Source organism: Urocitellus parryii, chromosome 9 (genome assembly GCF_045843805.1).
Source record: "Urocitellus parryii isolate mUroPar1 chromosome 9, mUroPar1.hap1, whole genome shotgun sequence".
NCBI lineage: Eukaryota > Metazoa > Chordata > Mammalia > Rodentia > Sciuridae > Urocitellus > Urocitellus parryii.
Window position 1 is genome coordinate 142,483,925 of NC_135539.1, and position 22,697 is coordinate 142,506,621.

The 22,697-nt window shown below is 40.4% G+C and overlaps 2 protein-coding genes across 2 annotated transcripts in view; one reads left to right on the top strand and one right to left on the bottom strand.

Moving 5' to 3' along the window:
• Nucleotides 1–22,697, bottom strand: part of Firrm (FIGNL1 interacting regulator of recombination and mitosis) — a 363,157-nt gene that overhangs the window by 304,559 nt on the left and 35,901 nt on the right. The window lies entirely within an intron of this gene.
• The window catches only part of F5 (coagulation factor V), a 65,595-nt gene that overhangs the window by 23,524 nt on the left and 19,374 nt on the right, over nucleotides 1–22,697 (top strand). Inside the window, exons 4-13 of the mRNA XM_026405243.2 lie at nucleotides 808–1,020; nucleotides 2,225–2,368; nucleotides 5,164–5,385; nucleotides 6,707–6,872; nucleotides 9,872–10,049; nucleotides 11,594–11,693; nucleotides 12,096–12,307; nucleotides 13,376–13,526; nucleotides 15,533–15,745; nucleotides 17,062–19,597. Coding sequence (XP_026261028.2) covers nucleotides 808–1,020; nucleotides 2,225–2,368; nucleotides 5,164–5,385; nucleotides 6,707–6,872; nucleotides 9,872–10,049; nucleotides 11,594–11,693; nucleotides 12,096–12,307; nucleotides 13,376–13,526; nucleotides 15,533–15,745; nucleotides 17,062–19,597 — 4,135 coding nt within the window. The remainder of the gene's footprint in view (nucleotides 1–807; nucleotides 1,021–2,224; nucleotides 2,369–5,163; nucleotides 5,386–6,706; nucleotides 6,873–9,871; nucleotides 10,050–11,593; nucleotides 11,694–12,095; nucleotides 12,308–13,375; nucleotides 13,527–15,532; nucleotides 15,746–17,061; nucleotides 19,598–22,697) is intronic.

Genomic DNA, 22,697 nt, shown 5'->3' on the forward strand with positions numbered 1-22,697 from the left:
CCGCCCAGCCCTGGGGCTGTCTCAACTCTGCCCTCGCCCTTCCCTCCTCACTTGCTCCATCTCTACCACATCTTCCCTTAATTGTTGAAAGCCCCACCCAACCCTCTGGTCTTCTGCTGACTTTGAGCATCTCAGTTCCCCTTCTTCAAAAAGGAAGACCAATTTCTACATCCTCCACATCCTGCCAGAAAGGAAAGGAGAGCACATACGGGGATGTTAAGGGGTTTCTGGGTACACTTCAGGGGACAGACACACTTCCTGAGCACTAGGATGACTACACTGCTTATGGGAGCCCACCTGAGGCTCTGGGGGGAAAGTTGGAATGACCAGATAACAGAGATGCATAAAGAGATTGATCAGTGCTGAGGGGGACTCCAGTTGGAAAGAAGCTAAAGATGTAGTACTTTCAGAGCCAAAAATAAACAATGTAAAGGGCCCCAAGTGTACATCCATCCCATGTTAACAGCAGCTAAATATAAGAGGACTCATCAAGCACCACAGAGAAAATATAACTTGTTCTCACACTTTGAGGTGATTACTGACCAGAGGTATTTGAGTCTGTGATTATATTTAAATAATTGTTAGGATACCCTGGAAAACTGACTTGATAAACCTTATCTAATTCACTAGTTACAGCTATTCTGTGGGCATAGAAGTAAGTATTGTGAATCTTTCCAAATTATAAAGTTTTACTATAGAAAGGCATATACCCTCCAGAGAGTTCATCTCAGGTTCCCAGATTTGAGAATGATGCAAAAGTCGTCCTTGGTATCTGCCCAGATGTCCTCATGGCCTTCACTTCCCTAGGTGCGTCTTACCCTGACCACACATCCCCAGTGGAGCAGATGGATGACGCTGTAGCTCCAGGCCAAGAATACACCTATGAGTGGCACATCAGCGAGGACAGTGGTCCCACACAGGACGACCCTCCCTGTCTCACCCACATCTACTACTCCTATGTAAATCTGATTCAGGACTTCAACTCAGGGCTGGTTGGACCCCTCCTTATCTGTAAGAAAGGTACAGATTCCACATCAGCAGATATGTTCTGGTGGTAAGGAGCTCTGTGTGGGATGCAGTTTGGTACCTTGTACCTGCCTTCTGTACATCAGGCAGAGGGAGCGGGGTGGTGACCGATCATTGCTTGATAGTAGAAAACACCTACTGTTTGAGGGCCTGGACCCTACCCTGTTTATTCTAATTCTTCCTTTAGCTCAGGCTTGGACGCTCCTACCAAGTAAATGCCTCTCTGAGAGTGTATTCTGACATCATGCTTATCACACTGACCTCAATGCTGGCCTTTCTAAAAGGGGACAGCAGCATGTATTCTGCTGAAGAGTTCTTAGAAAGAATGCAGGTGAAGGTATCTGACATGCTGGACAGAGCAGAGGCTTGGGTTGGTAATTGGTCTATAAATATACGAAGCTACAGCTTCCTTTCTTATCATCAAGTTGAACACTTTGAGTAGCAGGTTTCAAACATACTCAAGCTGACTTTTTAAGAAATGTCATTGTCTAGGCTTGGGTACTCCCTTTACCTAGGAATTCAGCCCATGTTCCCTTAAAACAAGCAAAGAGCCACAACAAACTATGCCAGGAGAAATAATGTGATGCCCTCACCATTTGCCAACACAGACATAGACCAGACCTACGCACAACTCAGTTATTCATTACATAGATACATTCTTTTCATTGCCTGTATACAGAAGATATTGTAATGGACACTGACACTTAAATTTTTTAAACTTATGAAAAGCCCCTTTTTCATTTTACCATTAGCAGCAATATTTCCTTATGTGAAAATGAATTACTCCTGATACATCCAATTCTCTAGTGGCCCATATCACATACAAACGAGATAGCTGCATTAAGCTTAGCGTGTGAGACTTTACCACCTGAGCTAAGGTAGTAAGTACTGGTCTGATAAGACTCAAGGAAATGGATACTTATATAGAACAGTCCTTGATAGTCACCAAATGCTTTCTTTCTGTTCCAGGTAAAATTTACCTATAAAGCTGTCCCCCCAGACCACAAGGTGCCAAAATAAATAATGTGGCACCAGAAATTTAATAACTCTCAACTATTATTCCTTGATAAAGATGCTATTTTCAAAAATAACAACTCTTCAATTATATCCTTATGATTGTTTTCTTGCCCTAAACCCTTTGCTATCTAGAAAGCTAATGAGTCTTCAATTCAGGAGGCTACCATGTATTTTCTCTCAGGCACCCTAACTGAAGATGGGACTCAGAAGATGTTTGACAGGCAACACATACTGCTGTTCGCTGTGTTTGATGAAAGCAAGAGCTGGGCCCAGTCGTCGTCCCTGATGTACACGGTCAACGGCTATGTGAACAGGACGATGCCAGGTAACACATGAGCCATGCACTACCCAACCACTGTAGACTAGCTATACCTTGGCTCCACCACCTCCCCCAGGCACTAGGCAAGGAGGCCACTTCCTGTTTTTCAACTCCTATCAGAAAGCAACATCATCTAGTGCAGCATTTCTTAAGACTGTATCACCCTTCTTTTAAACCAGGAAAGTATAATATGCAAATTAGAAGCTAGCTAGGACAAGGACAGCCTTCTCTGGTGTGGTGCTCTGAACAGGCTTCACCTTGGCCTGTCTTCCAGAAAGACCTCCAAGGTGCCAGTTCAGTCTCCCTCAGTGAGTCTTGTGAACCTTGCTGCATTATGAACACACCTCTTCCAGGTCATTCCCTAGCAGGAATGGTCAGCAATAAAGACACTTTCAGTGAAGATGAACTATAGGAGAAATCCCTAACATACAAATACATTATTTATTTCAAAAGTTGATGAATGAGTAATATTCAATGGCATGCAGAATGTTTTTCTTTAATTTCCATATATCAACAGACTCTGATGAGAAAGTAAAATCAGAACTACAGTTAAGTAGAAAATAACCTTAACGTCCACTGTATTCATCCATTTTCTGTTGCTGTAACAAAATACCTAAAGCTGAGTACTTTATAAGTAAAAAGAGGTTTTCTTTAGCTCACAATTTTAGAAGCTGAACATCCAAGATTGAGCAGCCTCATCAGTTCAGCTTCTTGTAAGGTCCATTTTGTCTGTGTCACAACATGGCAGAGAAGCAGAAAGAGAAATGGCCACATACAGGAGAGGTCAAATACACGGGTGGACTTCCTTTATAACAACTTACTCTGGTGAGAAGTAAATAGGGTCCTTCCACAGGCTTTACCTCTTAAAGGTCTCTCCTCTTCCCCACCACGACACTGAGGACCAGCCTATAGCACATGAATCATTAGGGACATACTAACCACATCCAAACCACAGCTCTGCCCAGACCACCTCTCCTCCTTCCTTCTGGTAGAATTGATTAAGAACTAACACTCCAGGGTATATGGTAACAAGTCTGAGGACAAAATAAAAGCATTTCCCTAAATAACACTAACTTCTGAGATGTCATTCTCTTTGAATAGCACAAATGGCTTCAGCTATAAAAAAAATCATCAAGAGTTGAGGTCTAGGTATTGCTTATAAATTGAATTCTATTTCTTTTGACTCTGTTCTCCACCTGAGTTATTAAAAACACATTCTAAGACTCTGGGCATTGACTCTGAACTCCAAAATCAGGAGCTGGTAAACCTGAAGCTCAGTTAACCTTGGGAGGTTTAAGTCCACACCTCATTCTCCTCCCCATCTTAGGGTAGTCTCTACGTACTTACTTACAAAAATGGATTGACCATCTCTCTGTGTCTCGAGAGTGAAAAATGCCTGTAAACATATGCCGCCAAAAGAAAAAAAAAAAAACTTGCTGGGCTCAGTATAATCCCATGACATCTCAGAAGTTAGTATTCTATAGGGAAATGCTTGTATTTTGTCCTCAGACTTGTTGACTTGTTACCATATGCCCTGTAGTGTTAGTTCTTAATGAATTCTACCAGGAGGTGAGGCAGGAAGACTGCAAGTTCAAAGCCAGGCTCAGCAACTGCAAGGTGCTAAGCAATTCAACAAGACTCTGTCCGTAAATAAAGTACAAAAGAGGGCTGGGTATGTGGCTCAGTAGTTTGAGTGCCAGTTACTGCTCACCCCCTGAAAAAAACAACTTGATGAGACAGAGATAATAACTTAAGTTAGAAACGAATAATTGGGGGTAAAAGGGCAAGGGAAGGGTAATACCATTAATAGAAGAGTTGATGCCTATAAAACTCCCTGCCTATGGAACAGGATAAATTGAAATAATGTGATGGATGCTGATTCAGTTGCTCTTCCACATGAGCATTCTTAGGGGCGTAAGACTCCAAACAGCCTCCTACTTTCAGCTTGTACCAGTGCTGCCAGACTCCCTGCATTGTTACAGTGGTCTCCAGAACAGTACGAGCCCCTCAAAGGGTAGGAACTGATTCTCAGTCCCGTGATCTAGTGTCTGGTGATTATAGATCTGAAATTTAAAGCCCATGAGAGAGACAGAAACCAGGATTAAAATATCCTACTGAGCAAATAAGCATTTTTCCAGTTGCTGTGGAAGCGAAGAAGGAGCAAAACTAAGCTTTTGTCCTCAGTTCTCAATACTCCATCCATGAAATGCTCCCAGGGGCCCAGCATAATGAGGACATCCACAGCATTTTAAGGAGAGCCTGTGACCCAAAGTCAAACAATCAAATGTGAATGAGAAAGCAATAGAAAGTCCCCCCTGTAGGCAGCGCTTTGTCCCTGTCTAGGGAAGAAGAGGAAAGCTTTTGGATGCAGCCTTATTGGAGGTTCTCGTTGGATTCCTTCCAACCAAGAGCAGACTGGTGTGGCCGGCCACCCTGTCTTGCCCAGGATTCTACCAGTTCTCATACTGAGAGTCCTGGGTAAGTCAGGACAGTTGGCCACCTACTCAGCCCCCTCTGTGGCTTAATCCCTCAGCACCCCCATGTTTCTAAACTAATGTCCCCCAGTTCTGGGCTCTACTCTGACCTTGGTAACTTGCTGCTATTTACTGCAGTGGGCTATGACTGCTCCTTTTGCTGTCACTCTGTAGGACAGCACCACAACTGGAGCATCTGCTCCCCACCCCAAACTTCACAGAATGCCTGCCATAGAGCGGGTGCTTGCTGTGCATTGGGAAGTGAACTTTTACCACAGAACAGTGAACTGAATGCCTGTAGCAGCCTCTTCTCTCCTATTCTCTCAGATATAGCGGTTTGTGCCCACGATCACGTCAGCTGGCATCTGATTGGAATGAGTTCTGGGCCAGAGCTGTTCTCCATCCATTTCAATGGCCAGGTCCTGGAGCAGAGCCACCACAAGGTCTCCGTCCTCAACCTCGCCAGTGCGACATCCACTACTGCAAACATGACCATGAGCCCAGAGGGGAAGTGGATCATCTCTTCTTTCATCCCCAAACACTTCCAAGGCAAGGCACTCTTCTGACAGGCTTGCTTCCCTTGCACCAGCACCCCCTTTCACCTTTCAAGCCACCCCACTCCCCGATACACATGCCCTGGTTCCTAACAGAATTTAGATGCTCTGCTTCTAGACGTAGAACCACGGCTTGGGGATGAAGGAAGTGAAGGAATTGGCATAGATTTTTTTTTCAATGATGCAAAAGCTGAAGAGAGCTCTACTTCCTTGAAAGAAAAAAAAGAGGAAGGAAACAAATGCTGCGGAGAGGAATTCTTTCTTGGGGGTTGTCAAATGTAGCCAAAAGGACAGACAGACACCCACAAACTATAGAGGCAACAAGGCTCCAAGAGTGCTAAAATTTTAACATAGAAACTACCCTGTAGGATGAGATGAGCACAAGCCTGACACAGGGAGCTTGTCTGAGGAGTGCTGAGTGAATCATGCACAGCCCATATCCCAGGGGTGGCTGTGGAGAATGTCAAGGAAGTAAGGTAGGATTGTGGCATCATGCACACACAACCGCTGGTTGTTCTATTGCACATTTTTGCTTTAAAACTATTAATTGTAGGGATCATGTGTATAGAGACTAAAATCTAAGTAAATGATACCTCTATACAAATCATTTTGTTACCAAACTAACGTGTGTCAGCAACACATGCTAGGAAGAAGTACTCCATGGTATCCTTTGGTTTTCTTTTCACACTGAGCAATTAAAATTATGTTCAAAGTAACAAAATTGCCACAATATCCATGGAAGATACAGTTCCTAATAATAATAAGACAAAAATAGAAATAACATTAATCAAGGATAAGCACCATTCTGTGTTATAATTTAATCTTAAATGACAATTTCATTAACTATGTACTGATGTTATCTTCATTTTTCAAAGACAAATAACAGGAAAAATAAGAATTCACAAGATCTAAATTATAGGGTTTGCTTTTACATTTTGTGGTGCTGGGATAGGACACAGGGCTTCCCACATGCCGAGATTTACCACAGAGCTATACCCTAAGCCTTAGTCACAGACTTTTAAGGGCTTAGAAATTACAAGAAATCTTCCTGCTCCAGAAGAAACAAAGGGACTGTTCCCAGGTGTTTCCTCTAGCAAGGGTTGTCACTCTTACCTCCTCCCCTCCACTGCTTGGCACTCTTACTTCTGCAGGCCACGGACGGAGTTCCAAACCAAAATGCTCAGAAGTTTGGAAGCCTGAGCATTACTTTCACTGTTATTGTTTAAATTTTCCCCAAATTAATTTTTAAAAATATGTGTTTTTGATCAACAATTTCTTTTCTCATGTTCTTTTCCTGTATTTATGTCCTACTACAGCTGGGATGCAGGCTTACATTGACGTTAAAAACTGCCCCAAAAAAACCAGGAATCCTAAGAAACTAACCCGAGACCAGAGGCGGCACATCAAGAGGTGGGAATACTTCATTGCTGCAGAGGAAGTCATCTGGGACTATGCACCTATCATACCAGCAAACATGGACAAGTGAGTGCCTGGGGTTTGTTTCACTCTGCAAAGGTTTGAGATCTGTTCTGCAGGGCCCGACATATGTGGGTGAAGTGTCACAGTGGACAGCTTTCCCCGGGGACACGTGTGATTGTTTCCATTCAGATCTCCTTGTCAAAGTCAACCATGCATGACCCCAAACTAACTCAGGGAATTCAGCCCAGTAACAGCAATCACTGTAACAGCAGCCCCTCTATGAAAGCTTGCCGTTGCCAAACACAGCACTCAATACTTCCTATGAGCTTTACTTCATTCAGTTCTACAAGTTAGGGACTGCTCTTGACTTTTTATAGGAGAGGGATTATGTCAGAGATATTAAGAAATCTGGAAATGTGAATAGCTCTTGAACAGTTGAAAAAGACTGAATTCACTCATCATAAGAGAAATGCAAATTAAGCCTCATTGGAATATTGTTTTTTAGCCTATTAGGCTCAGTTCATATGTCAGGCTGTGGAATATAAGTATGGTCATATATTACTGGTAGCAGAATACATTGTTAAAGCCATTCAGGAACTTGGGAAAATGTATCAAATTATAAATACATATATCGCCCTCACAGCCAGCAATCCCACTCTGGGAATTTAGCTACATAGGCCTTCCTGTTCACAGGTAGGATGATGGACATTTAGGGCATTCAGTACTGTTAGCAGTAGCAAAAGATCAAAACAACCCAACTGTCTAGCAACAGGAAGCATGTTTAATAAATTATGATATAATACAATGGAATACTGTGTATCTGCTAAAAGTCAAACAGACAGAAAAGGATGCCAAATGTTCTCTATATGCTAATATAAAAAGTCCTAGAAGATATGTCACTAACTTAGAGTCAAGATGTAGTACAGAGGAAAAAACAGTCACCTTTTGTTAAGGGAACAGGGAGATAAGAATATTTATATTTACAAGTAATATTTGCATAAAGATTCTGGAATTACACATATGAAATTAATATGTCAAAATTTGGGAAGCATATCAGTTTCACTGTAGTAAAATCATGGAAATATATGAGGAGGCTGATTCATAGTTGGGTAGGGAGGGGGAGCATGGGAGGAATAGATGAATTCTAGATAGGGCAGAGGGGTGGGAGGGAAAAGGAGGAGGCAGGGGATTAGCAAGGATGGTGGCATGTGATGGACATCATTATCCAAAGTACATGTATGGAGACACAAATTGGTGTCAACATACTTTATACACAACCAGAGACGTGAAAAATTGTGCTGTATAAGTGTAATAAGAATTGTAATACATTCCACTGTCATTTATTTTTTTAAAAAAATCAATAAAAAAGAAAATAATAAGTAAAATTTAAAAACAAGAAAAAAAAAAGAAATTTGGCCAGATTTGCAGGTAAATGGATGAAGTCGGAGAATATAATGCTAAGAGAAGCAAGCCAATCCCAAAAAACCAAAGGCCAAATGTTTTCTTTGATATGAGGATGCTGACTCATAATGGCAATGGGAGAGGGGCCATGGGAGTAGTGGAGGAACTTTAGATAGGGCAAAGGGGAGGGAGGGGAAAGGATGGGGCAAGGGGGTAGGAATGATGGTGGAATGAGTGAGACATCACTACCCTAAGTCCATGTATGAAGACACGAATGGTGCGGAAATACTTTGTGTACAGTGACTTGAAAAATTGTGCTCTCTATGTGTAATATGAAATGAATTGCATTCTGACATCATGTATAAGAAATTAGAATAAATAATTTAATCATAAAAAGATCCAGTTATAGAACATTAAATGATATAAATAAATCTCCAATATGTTATTCTTATAAGCCTAAAATTACCATACAATTTCATAATGGAGAACTCCAGCTTGATATAATGCTCTTTTAAAGCTTTTACCTTAAAGACTTGCATACCTGGAAGTTATGAACACGTTTAATATACAAAGAAGAGTAATAGCACCACAATTACATTGATGGTTTTATATTAACCAAGTTTAGCTTTTAAAGAAATAACATAATACAATATTCTAAAATAACAGTTGTTGTTTAATCAGTTGTTGTTTAATTTCTTTAAGATTACTTGCTCTAGGGCTGGGGTTGTGGCTCATGGTAGAGTGCTCATCTAGCAGGCATGAGGCACTGGGTTCGATCCTCTGCACCACATAAAAATGAAATAAAGATATTGTGTTTTCACCTACAACTAAAAAATAAATATTTTTTTAAAAAGATTACTTGCTATAAAAAATTTAATAAGTTTTTACTTACTTAATATTAAAAACTTACCACAATGTTATGGGTAAAAAAAAAATTTGACCAGGATTATATAATTAGTGACACAACTGAGATAGGAATCTCTGGGCCCCTTTGGCAATAATTAGTGTTTTTCACTGCTAAAAATAAATGCATAAAATTAATACTCTATCATGGAACATCTGCTTTTGCCAACTAAGGCAGAAAAGAGCATCAGAGGAAAGTGCTTTATTGCTGGCCCTAAATCACTTATCCTGGTGGCTACAGAAGATGGGTGAAGGAGGTCAGTTTTGGGTCTGCACCTGAGATTGAGTGAATAGTGAGAGGGAGAGCCCAAGAGCTCAGAGAGCTATGATTAATAAAGATGGTGAAACTTCCTGGTTAGCAAAGTGCTTTGGGGGACTGAGAAGCACCTGAAAGCCAATAAGGGAATCGTAGGCTGAGTGATAGGAAAGACTGAAAAATGTCTAGTGTGTCCTATCCTTTCCTGCAATGTGGCCCTTTTTCCAGGGGCATCTAAAGGTCTGCTGCCTGAGAATGACAGAAAGGTCTAATCTGGTACCTGGGACTCTACCAGTAGTGGAAGAGACCACTAAGAAGTTTCTAGTTTTCCAACAAGATAGAAGACATCAGGACCTTGCAAACTACAGAAATTTTTACAGAACTTGCATTTTAGCTAGCCCAAAAGCAGAACTTCTAAGCACAGGATTTCCCCATCTTACTGGGTCTGTACTTGAGGAAGTGGTTTAATTTTTCTCTGTTATTATTTCATTTCATTCTAAAGAAAATACAGGTCTCTGCACTTGGACAATTTCTCAAATCAAATTGGAAAATATTATAAGAAAGTTGTTTACAAACAGTACCAAGATGAGACCTTCACCAAACGTGTAGAGAATTCCAATATCAAAGAAGAAGGAATTTTGGGCCCTATTATCAGAGCCCAGGTCAGAGATACTCTCAAAGTAAGTAACCTAAAGAACTATGAAAGAAATAAAATGGCAAAAAGAGATCATGGCATGCCTAGTTGTTTATATTTAAAAGAAAAAAGTGCTCATGCAGTTTTTAATTTAAAAATGATTAACACATTTTGCATTTATTTATAATCTTCTCAATAATTCAAAAGTCCTGGGACATATCATCAAATTACAAATAAAAAAACAAAGAGTGAATGTATTGGGTGGAGTATAACAAGAAATCAAAGAAAACAAAGCCACAAATAAGTAAAACAAAATCCATATCATATGATCCTAAGAGACCACATGCAAATTTGGTCCTAAACTTTATGATAGCCAACTAGAAAAGGAAATACGCCAGATCGAGACTTATGCAACAATAAAAGAACCACAGTTTTCTGATACTGAGACCTAAGAAATTCTGCCCATAGATCCTGCAAGAGAGGGGGCTGTACAATGTGGCAGACAGCATCTTTCACAAAATTCCTACAACTGTTGCAGAATGTAAACTGCTATGCAGGGTCTTTAAAATAATGTATCTCATATTTTGTCACAGTAAACACAATGGAGTAAAACCAATTCTTTAATATGGTCTAGGTATGTAGTTCTCTAAAGATTGGTCTCTGATGAAGGTAAATTGAGATATGGATTACGAACTTGGAGTTTTCATCAGATAGTTCTTCTTAAATATTACATCATATCATTGAGATACATAAGAACTGGGCAGCAGGAAATAGAAGGTTTTAATCTTTGGCAAGATCCTAGGATATAGTAATCCACAGTTTACTGTGGATGATTTAAAGGCTTTGGTTATCAGCCATGCAGAAGATAAGAATAAGACTCTCATTGGAAGGTTAGAAGGCCTAAGCCTATGCTGTTCATTCCTAAACAGCAAAAGAACAAAAACATTCCTCACTTCTCCCCTTCCTCATTTCTGGTTCCTTCTTGGTACTCTACTAGGTATAAATATGCCTCATTGGGAATTCAAGGTCTGGCTATTTGTACCCTACAGGAAGATGGCTTTAATGACAGTGGTCCTAGGAGATCTAGCAAGAGAGGGACCATGGCCTAGAGATGAGAAGGACCAGGTTTGAAATGAGGTGTGATCCAAACTAAAAGGAGACCAGGAACCAGGTGGAGACCAGCTTGCAGAGGGTGATACACTAGGAGGAAAAATGTAATCTCTCCCAGGCTGTCCTCTAAGTCTTCCACTTAATATGAGTGTGAACTTCTCAAAGCCTCTTGCCACATTTCAGGAGAGGTTGTTGCTCAGATAAACAAACTAATTTTCTCCTGTACATGTATAGGCACATGTGTGCACCTCAATAATTTTTCAAACAAAATTAGAAAATATTATAAGAAAGTCATTTACAAAGGGCACCAAGATGAGACCTCCACCAAATTCAAGGAGAATTCCATACTAAAAAAGAAAAAATTGGGGGTCCTATTATCAGAGCACAAGCACACATACACGGTAAATCTGCAAAGATGACGTCCTTTATTAGTTCTCTTGAGTGACCTTAAACACTGAAGAAATAAATCTAACCTTGTAGATCGTGTTCAAAAATATGGCCAGCCGAGTCTACAGTATTTACCCTCATGGAGTGACCTTCTCTCCTTATGAAGATGAAGTCAACTCTTCCTACACCTCAGGTTGGAATCTTTCACTTCTACTGAAAGAACTAGTGGCCTCTGAGAGGCTTCCATATTTTTCTATTGCCCTCCTTGCCCTGTAGTATAACTAGTACAGTTAATTGTTTACACACAGGGATATCCTATGAATCACACCCAAATCATTCTCACTTCAGGCAATTTATCTGTAGTAATAACACAACATGGTAACCATTATTAATGTCATGGCGGCCCCTAGTGGAACAATACTGCATGGCTACATGCTAGTCAGAATTCAAGTAGTGTTTCACAAATGGTAAAAAAAAGTATCGCCCCCCTCCCCATTATTAATTGGTTCTGATGAGAGTTAAAATATTTGTTTTTTGTTCATTATAATGAAATCATTTTCTATATGCAAACGAAACTGAAGGCACTTTCTTTCAGGTAGTCACACCATGATCAGAGCAGTTCAACCAGGAGAAACCTATACTTACAAGTGGAACATCCTAGAGCTCGATGAACCCACAGAGAATGATGCCCAGTGCTTAACAAGACCTTACTACAGTGATGTGGACGTCACAAGGGACATTGCCTCTGGGCTTATAGGACTACTTCTAATTTGTAAGAGCAGATCACTGGACAAGAGAGGCATACAGGTATTTTGTCTGTGAGGTAACCCCTCAGAAATTCTGGGAGTTTCTTCTGGATGAAACAAGCTAGATGTCCTTGCTAAATAAGTGGGTTTCCTTCTACAGAACAGTAATTTCCAGATAATTTTCTTTAGAATGTGAGTGATGACATTTACCATTTTGGTTATTATTTTTTAATTTTCTGTTTCATGTGGACTCTGACTACACAAGGCAAATTTATAGTGTGATATCATATTTTGTCTTAGTTTCAAACCCTATGTCTGTTAGTGAGGAAGTCACTTAGCTTTTACTAATTTTCTTCATTTTATCAAATGGGCAATACCCCTGCTAAAAATTGCACAGAGAGGCTTGGGAGCTCAGTGATATATCACCTGGTAAAGTAGAAAGCTTAGCACCCAACTTTTTTCATTTCTAGAGACCCACAATAGAGTGACAGGAAAGACTCCATGAAAGCAGGTGCACTTGGAGACACCATTTCTAGTGAAGCTGTACCAGACAGTGGTCTTTCCCTGGTGAAACTTAATTGCATAGAAGAATGTGATCAGAGTTGGTTTTCCAAGCTTATCTTCACTGAAAATTAATATCTCAAAGCAATAACCTAAAATTCCCACTTAGGCTTAGTAACAGTAAAAGAGGCACATCCCAAGGCATACTGAAAAAATAGATGCCTAGGAAAAATCAGAAATAGATACATGGAAGATCCTGATATGTTAAGCAGGTGGGAAGAGGTAGGAGAGGCATGAGCCTTCCCTACTGAATCCTTCTGTTTTGGCCTCTGCTACTATTTGGAACACACGAATCAATCACACTTGAAAGGTGTTCAGTTAAGAGGTAAGAGACATGCAGCTGCGATTTTTCCTCTGGGATATTTTAGTCTCTGAATTTTAGATTCTTCTATTTGAGTTTGCATACTAGCTTATTATTAGCTCTGACAAATGCTTGATACAAAACAGGCTCTCAGTGCTTTGTACTGAGCAGTCCCCAGGACAGCGCCCCTCTGGTGTCTGAAGAACTTGGTGTTCTAGATAGTCAGCAGGAACATTTGTCTCTGAACACAGTCCTTTCACCTTCCAGAAAGCAGCAGACATTGAGCAACAGGCTGTGTTTGCAGTCTTTGATGAGAACAAGAGCTGGTACATTGAAGACAACATCAACAAATTTTGTGAAAATCCTGATGAGGTGAAACGTGACGACCCCAAGTTCTATCAGTCCAACATCATGAGCAGTAAGTCGGGGTACTGTTTTTGTGCATCAGGTTCTAACTCCTGTGGTGGAAGTAAGCCTGTGACTAGAGGCAGAGACAGGGGTGTGAATATATGCTCTGAAAATCAGTTCTCTTATCCTTACTTCAAATTCAAGGACTTGGTGACAAAACCCTGGGGTGATAGAGTGCTTATGTAAGCACTGGGTTCAATTTTCAGTACCACGTAAAAATAAATAAATAAATAAGGTATTGTGTCAATTTACAACTTTTATTTATTTATAAAAGAAAACCTGGGATGATGTCATTGCAGCCAAGGCTTGTTATGTTTTAAGCAAGAAGTCAAAGACTAGTCATCCTAGGCACTTCTTGGTCTCCTACTCCTAATGTGTATTTGTATGTGTGTGTGTGCCTGTGCATATGTATGAATGCATGTGTGTGTACATGTGTGCACATGTGTGTGTGGGTAGATGTGTGTGCACATGCCCTGGGCAGTGAGGAAGGAAGCAGGGAAGGTGCTACAGGCCTGCTCAGTGGTATTTGGGAACTTTACTCTTGTGCAGGGTGAATACTCCTTATTTAAGGTCGGGGTGGAAACAAGATAGGTAATCCAAAACTGGTTTGTCAAGTCAAAATAAAGCAAAATGAGTCTGGGGACCCAAAAGTCTGGGAAAGGCAATGCATGAAGAGGTTTTAAGGGAGCAGTACAAAGTTCAGAACAGAAGGAATTCCCTGAGCTGGGGTTTAGCCATTTGCTGCACTTTCAAAGTTCACCGCCATGGGGAATCTGAGAGAACTTTCACTGAGGCAGCTAGAAGCAGACTTCTCCACAATAGACAGGGTCTCTCTTGTGCCTCAGAGTCAAGAGTCACCTTCTCTGATACTCTAACTCTGAGGATGAATTCTCCAAGGGCTGTTCACATAGCTCCAAATGACTGACAATTGGGGAATACCAGAACTGACAAGTAACATGACAAATCATTCTAAATGGAAGTTATTCTCAGCTTTCTTCACATAATTTCATTTCAGCAGTGAATGTAGACCAATGCTATCCAATAAAAATTACATATGAGTCACATATGTAATTTAAAATTTTCTGGTAGCCACATAAGAAGGAAAAGAGAAATAAGTGATATTAATTTTAATAATGTATTTTATTCAACCTACTGTATTCTAGACATTATCATCTCAAAATACAATCAATACAAAAATTAATAAGATTTTTGTCTTTGAAATCCAGCATATATTTTATTTTTATTGCACATGTTTTTCTACCAAATTTCAAGTGTCCAATAGCCACTGTAGCCAGAGGCCACCATATTGGACAGTGTAGCTATGGACCACACACAACCATCTAAAATAGGGTACAAACTAATAACATATATGTCAGTGGTTCAACATGTATGTGTTAAGTGCCCACTTGAAAGTTTGATCAGTGTCAGGCATTGTGCCAGTACTACAAGTATAGTAACAATCTAAGCAGATGTATGTCCTCTACTCATAGAAACTAGATCTCTGATTTGATTACCATGCTTAGTACTTAAGAAAAAAAGGTGTTGCATAAAGCAGAAAATTATTAACTCAATACTTGAATGAAAACTGTAACTTATACAGATGAGATTAGATGACAATAAGAATGACAAAATATGCTGAACAGACTCTTTTAGGGGGACATTCATTTTTACTCAATGACCCATATTTCAAGAAGATGAATTTCTTATATTGTTATCCTAGGTAGAATTATCCTGGACAATATTCTAAATTGAACTCCAAGACAAAGCACAGTACATAAAATATCTACTATACATTTGACAAATGAATGAAAGACATTGTCTTTGTCCTGGTATCACTCACTTAGCTAACTTAGAGTAAGCTCCCCTGGGGAAGTCTGCATTTGACCTTCTAGCCACATTAGACCTGGGAAATGTTATCTTGAATGACCACTGCTTTGACACAACCAGATGAATGCTGGACTTAAACAGAATGAGATGCCTGCCCTTTGGGAGTTCTAATAGCCCTCACTCTTTCAGCTATCAACGGTTATGTGCCTGAAAGCATACCTACTCTAGGATTCTGCTTTGATGACACTGTCCAGTGGCACTTCTGCAGTGTGGGGACCCAGGATGATATTCTGACCATTCATTTCACTGGTCACTCATTCATCTATGAAAAAAGGCATGAGGATACCTTGACCCTCTTCCCTATGCGCGGAGAATCTGTGACTGTCACAATGGATAATGTTGGTGAGTAAGAGCGTGGACCCTTGGAGAGAAAGCTGACTTTGGATCTCTGGTAAGATCTGCTGAAGCTCCCCATATGACCACCACTGGTGGGTCCATTTCCCTGACCTCTGCAGGCTATCCTTCCACTGCTTCTTCAGTTTCTATCTGGGAAGTTAATGACTTAAATAGGTTCAGTCCTTTCGTTTGGGTTTCATTGATACAATCTCTGGGCCAAGTGGGAAGTAAAGACACACCACGGCAGAAGGATACAGCCTAACCCTGAGGAAGAAGCACAAATATTTCAGCCTCAGAGGAGCATTTCCTTTTATCAAAATGCACTTATCAACTTTTTTAAAAATATTTTATTTACATTTTGGTTTTTGGTGGACACAACATCTTTGTTGGTATGTGGTGCTGAGGATCGAACCCGGGCCGCACCCATGCCAGGGGAGCGCGCTACCGCTTGAGCCACATCCCCAGCCCCACTTATCAACTTTTTAAGACTGCCATGCTACCCAGGGTCAGCAGTTATCAGATACAGTGCTTTCAAGGCTGCCTTGGGACAGCATTGGTATGTTAGACCTGACTTCCAATCCTGCTGTGCCACTCCATCTTTTATAACCTTGGACAAGTTATTTGGCCTTCCTGAGCTTCAAATTATTCATCTGAAAGACAGTGTAATAGCGCCCTATAAAGCCACATCAGCCATGGGTTGTTGTCTGCACCAAGCGCCTGGCACTCCACAAGTCATGACTGTTGGAGACATCCAGGAAATCTCAAGTGTGTCAGAAATTTGTGCCATTTCAGAGACTCAAATTTGCCCTGGCCCCACCCAAATGATTTATTAGAGATGCCTAAATATGCCTTGTTTGTTGGAGTAGACCTCATCATCACCCCCTAACTCCAACTCTTAAACAAAATGCAGAGCTAACAGGATGTTAATGATATTCAAATCCATTTTATTCTTGATCCACCCCTTTGTTAATATATTCTCAAATAGTGACTCTAGCAATATCTGTACTGAAGAGCTTTTTTCCCTCCCTAATCTCCATTAATATTTTTAGTCTATATTCTGTTAAACAAGTACATATATCATGTCCTTGGATGCCACGGCAATGTTAAATTGCTTTAACATTTTTTTTTCTAAATGTGCTAGTCTCGGTTTATTTCCTGTGTTATCATGACCAATAATCCAGTTCACAGACTGGCAGTGGTCCATCAACCACACTGAAGCATTCCCAGCTAAAGTTCACTAGACAGAACTTGCTACAGTGAATCCTGGTGTTTTAATATCTTTTCCTGCACCTTCAGCCGTCTCTTCTCTCTCTCTTCTAAAGGAACTTGGATGATAACTACCATGAACTCCAATCCAAGAAGCAAAAACCTAAAGCTGAGATTCAGGGATGTTAAATGTATCCGCGATGATGATGACGACTCATATGATTTCTATGAACTTACAGCACCTACAGTCATGGATACACGCAAAATGCATGATTCTTCAGAAAATGAACAAGAAGAAGACAATCCTGACTATGATTATCAGGATAAACTGGCTTCAGAATTTGGAATCAGGTCATTCAGAAATTCATCATTGAATCAGGAAGAGGATGAGTTCAACCTTACTGCCCTTGCTTTGGAGGACAGCTCCGAGTTCATTTTCCCAAGTAGAGATACAGCTATTGACTCAAATTCTTCTTCCCCAAGTAACATTAGTAGGCTCATAGCTAATAACCTCACAGAACCTCAGAAAACCCTTCCTCACCCAGGAGCCACAAGAGTTGATCCTCCGAGGGGTTACCTTGTTGGCTTAGGTGAGAACTCAGTTATCAACTCTTCTATGACAGAGCATTCCAGCCCATATTCTGAAGACCCTCTAGAGGATCCTCTGCAGTCAGATGTCACAGGGATAAGCCTGCTTCCACCTGGGGCAAAGGGACTGAGAAGTCCAGACAGAGACCGAGTAGCAAAGCACAGGTTCTCCTGGATGAAATTACCAGCCTACAAATTTGGGAGGCATTTAAACCATGGCAACACTTCTTCCAGAAGGAAACCCTGGAAGGAACTTCCTAGTGAACCCTTACTCTTAAAACAAAAGAATCCATCCAAGACTTTGAATGGGAAATGGCATTTGGTTTCTGAAAAGGGTAGCTATGAAATAATCCAAGACACTGATGAAGATGTGGCTGTTGGTAAGCTGCCAAACAACCCCCAGAATGTCTCAAGGATGTGGGGAGGAAGCATCCCTCCTATAGACAAACCTAACAAGCCTAGTGATCACCCAAAGCTTCCTGGAGTTAGACATAAATCCTTACAGATAAGACAAGATGGAGGAAACAGTGGGCTGAAGAAAAGACCATTTCTCCTCAGAACACGAAAAAAGAAAAAGGAAGAGAAGCTTGCATACCATGTTCCTCTCTCTCCAAGAGGATTTAATCCTCTAAGAGAAAAGTCCTACAACACATTTTCAGAAAGGATATTTGATCATTCATTGTTACCCCCAAAATCCAATGAAACATCTCTTCTTGAAGAACTTAATCAGACATCTACATCTGTCAATTTTGGCTGGACAGTCTCACTTCTTGACCATAATCAAAACACTCCAAACAATACTAGCCAGACAATCTACCATCCAGATCTTTCTCAGACAGTGACCCCAGAAGAGCACAATCACACATTTCCTATCCAAGACCCTGATGGAACACACTCTACTGCAGACCCCAATCACAGGTCCTCTCCTCCAGAGCTCAGCCAGATGCTCGATTATGACCTGAGCCATGAGTTCCACCCTGCTGACATGGGTCACATGTCCCCTTCATTGGAACCTGAAGGCTGGCAGACAACTCTCTCTCCAGATCCCAATTACCCATTCCTCTATTCAGACCAAGGTCAGATGACCTCCTCTTCCCCAGACCTCAGCCAGACAACCCCTTTCCCAGACCTCAGCCAGACAACCCCTTCCCCAGACCTCAGCCAGACAACCCCTTCCCCAGACCTCAGCCAAACAGCTGTACCTCCAGTCCTTTATCAGATGCCCCCTTCCCCAGACCTCAGCCAGACAACACCCTCCCTAGACCTAGGCCAGAGGACCCTGTCTCAAGAACTTGGTCAGACAAGCCTGGACCCAGATGAGGGTCAGATAACTCTCTCACCAGAACTTGGTCAGATAAATTTGGACCCAGATCTGGATGGAATGACCCTCTCACCAGAACTTGGTCAGACAAACTTGGACCCATATGGGGGTCAGGTGGCCCTTTCTCCAGAACTTGGTCAGACAAACCTGGACCCAGATGAGGATCAGATAACTCTCTCACCAGAACTTGGTCAGATAAATCTGGACCCAGATGGGGGTCAGATGCCCCTTTCCCCAGGCCTCAGCCAGGTGATTCTCTCTCCAGACCTGGGTCAGACAATCCATCTTCCTAAACTCAGTCCAACACTGCCTCCTCCAGATCTTGATCATACAGCTTACCCTTCTGAGTCTAACCAGTTGTTGCCTCTTTCAGAATTCAGTCAGACCTTTCCTTATCCAGACTCTGTGCACATGCCATCTCCTCTGCCATCTCCAACACTCGGTGATGCTTTTGTATCCGAGGAATTTAATCCACTGGTTGTAGTGGGCCTTAGTGGAGATGATGGAGATTACATTGAGATCATTCCAAGGAAGGAAGTCCAAAGCATCGAAGAAGACTATGTTGAAGTCGAGTATGTCGCCTATGATGACCCTTACCAAACTGATACTAGGACAGACATCAACTCTTCCAGAAACCCTGACAGCATTGCAGCATGGTACCTCCGCAGCAACAATGGAAACAGAAAATATTATTATATTGCTGCTGAAGAAATATCCTGGGATTATTCAAAATTTGCACAAAGGTTTGACTAGTTTTCTCCTTCTATATTCTCACTCTTTAACTACTGATTTAAAAAAAAGGAGCTCCAGTAGTGTGGGTAGATAATTTTGGGCAAATGACATTTATCAATATTTTGTAATATTTTCTGTATCAATCCAAAATTAGTTTCTCTACTTTATATATTACCTGGACAATATTAGAACAGTCACTGTGGGATGTCTATGATATTCTACAGGTAAATAAGCCTCATCCTGTCTCCTCTTCTCTTACCATATGTGTTCTTACCCCCTCTTCTTGCTCCAGTTTCATCTATTCATAGCTATCAGCTAATCATTATGATTTAATTGAAGTTGGCTTCAAATCCAAGTTCTGATGCAGAAATCTCCTTTCTCATTTACTTGTTTACAACACAGAGTTTATAAAGGATCCATGCCCTTTCTTAAAAGATCATTTTCAATTCAGTATTGCTTAGGGTAGAAAGCCATATTTGGCTGGGTTCTATATTCTGGGATGAATATACAAAGAGAGAAGAGAGAGGAGGAAAGGAGCAAGGCTTACTCAACTACAGATTCTCAGGGATGCCACAGGGTGACTGTGCATAAACTGTCTGGAAGTAGCTCATGACTCTTACAAAGTTACCTGTTACACCAATTAATTAAAAACAAAGTGCAATTAGAGTATGTAAACACAATGTATAGTATGACTTAGGAACATTAGCCCATTAATCTGATGCCTGACATTTCCACATTAGAACTCTGTTTAAAATACTTTCTCCATGACTTCCTACTGAAAGGCAGCACCCATTACTCTATGGGAACAACCAGTTGTCCAAGGTGTTCTGAGGAAGACCCTGAGGGGATAGCTCTCAGGATCTGTGCAGAGTGGAAAGGGAAGGAATCAGCTCCTTCAAAATCGTGGGTCCCACTCAAGGCCTACAACCTACTTTTATGGCAAAGTTGTTTTGCCTACTCTGTGTGTTCTTTGAGATTGTGTTCTATGCTCAGAGTTTTATGGCTAAGGGGAAAAATACTGGAAAGAAGGCAGAGTAAGATTTTATGTTGATGGTTATGGATTATAACAAATATGATGGGCTTGACAGACAAGCTTTTGACTTATTTCCTTAGGCTTGGGAGATTTGAGAATCAGTGGGAAAATTTGACATCTACTGGCCCCAGACTGAGCTGATGAAAAAATATGGAGAATAATGACCTGTATTTACATTTTTAATTAAATGTTTTATGTAATGATTGTAGATTCATATATAGTTACGAGAAACAATACAGAGAGTCCTTATATCATTTCCCTGTTTTTCCTAGTGGTAGTAATATCTTGCAAAACTATAATCTTCCATCACAATCAGTATACGGACATCAATATTGTGAGGATGTAGAACATTCCATCGCCTCAGAAGTTCCTCTTGCTGCCTTTTTGTAGTAATGTCTCTTCCCACCACCTCCTGTCTGCTGACAATTCTATGCCGGACTCTATTCCGTAATTTTTTGTCATTTTAAGAATATTACATAAATGCAATATATAACTTTTGGAGACTGTCATTTTTCACTCAGCATAATTCTCCAGAGATTCATCCAGGTTTTTGCATGCATCGGTAGTTCATGCTATTGCTGTGTTCCATAAGATGTGCTGTGCCACAGTTTTTTGTTGTTTGTATATATTTAAGGTATAGGACATGATGTTTCTCTATATATGTAAATTTGAAATATCTCAGTCTGGCTAATTTACTTTTGCAATACCTCACATACTTAATTTTGTGATGAGAATACTTAAAATCTACTCTTAGTGATTTTTAAGAGTACACTACACTGTTATTAACCATAGTCATCATGTTGTACAATAGACCTCCTGAAATGAAAGTATTCTTCCCAACAAACGAAATTGTGTATCTTTTGGCCAACATCTTTCCTTCTTCAAAGTCTCTGATAACTACCATTCTATTCTCTAGTTTAATGTTTCCAGATTCCTTATATAATTGAGATCATATGGTATTTGTGTTCTGTGCTGGCTTATTTCATTTCACACAATGCCCTCCAGATTCATCCATGTTGTTGAAAATACATAATCTCCTACTTTTTAAAGTTCATGCTGCTCCATTGTGGATATATGCCATGTTGTCTTTGTCCATTCACCCACTGGTGGGCACTTAGGTTCATTCCACATCCTGGCTGTTGTGGACAGTGACTCAGTGAATGTGGAGTGCAGGGGTCTCTCCTCATTTTCTTTGGATACATGCCTAGAAGTAGCACTGCTGGGCATGGAGTAGTTCTATTTTTAATTTTCTGAGGAACTGCTATACTGCTTTTCATATGGCTGTTAACTAATTTAACTCTATCTGTACCAACTAATTTAACTATGCCCTGTACCAACAGTGTTCTGGGTTCCCTTTTTTCCATGTCCTGTCCACACTTACCTCTTGCCTTTTTTATAAAAGACATCCTAACAGATATAAAGTGAAATCTCACTGTGGTTTTAATTTGCATTTCTTTGATTATTCGTAATGTTTAGCATTTGTCATATACCTGTTGGCCCATTTGTATTTCTCCTTTTGAGAAAAACATATTCAGGTCCTTTGCTCATTTTCAATCAGATTATTTGGGTTTTCATTATCTCCTATTCCACAGATTGTCTCTTAAGTCTGTTGATAATTGTTTCCTTTGTCATGCACATTTTTAGTTTAATAAAATCCCATTTGTCTATTTTGCTTTTGTTACCTTTTTACAGAGTCATAGCCAAAACTATCTTTGCCCAGACCAATGTCAAAAAAGCTTTGTAGTAATGCGTTTAGCAAAAGCAGCTTCAGAGAGTAGCCGCTTTCAGGGTACAAAACAATTGTCCACCCAGGCCCTTCCACAGAGATGACCTTCTAACTCAGCTGGCCATTGTCACCTGACAGCCCAAGTTCTGCTTCTGATACTGCTTGGTCAATGACCCTGTCTGCCTTTGATATTAAAATCTATGTTAATATGTACTTATATTTGTTTATCTACTTAAGTATTTGATAAAAAAATCTCATGAATAAATCATACATAATTTACTACATATATTATAGAAATACTATAGGAGTCTACTGTATTTACTGTAATAATTCAGTAACACTGTACATATAA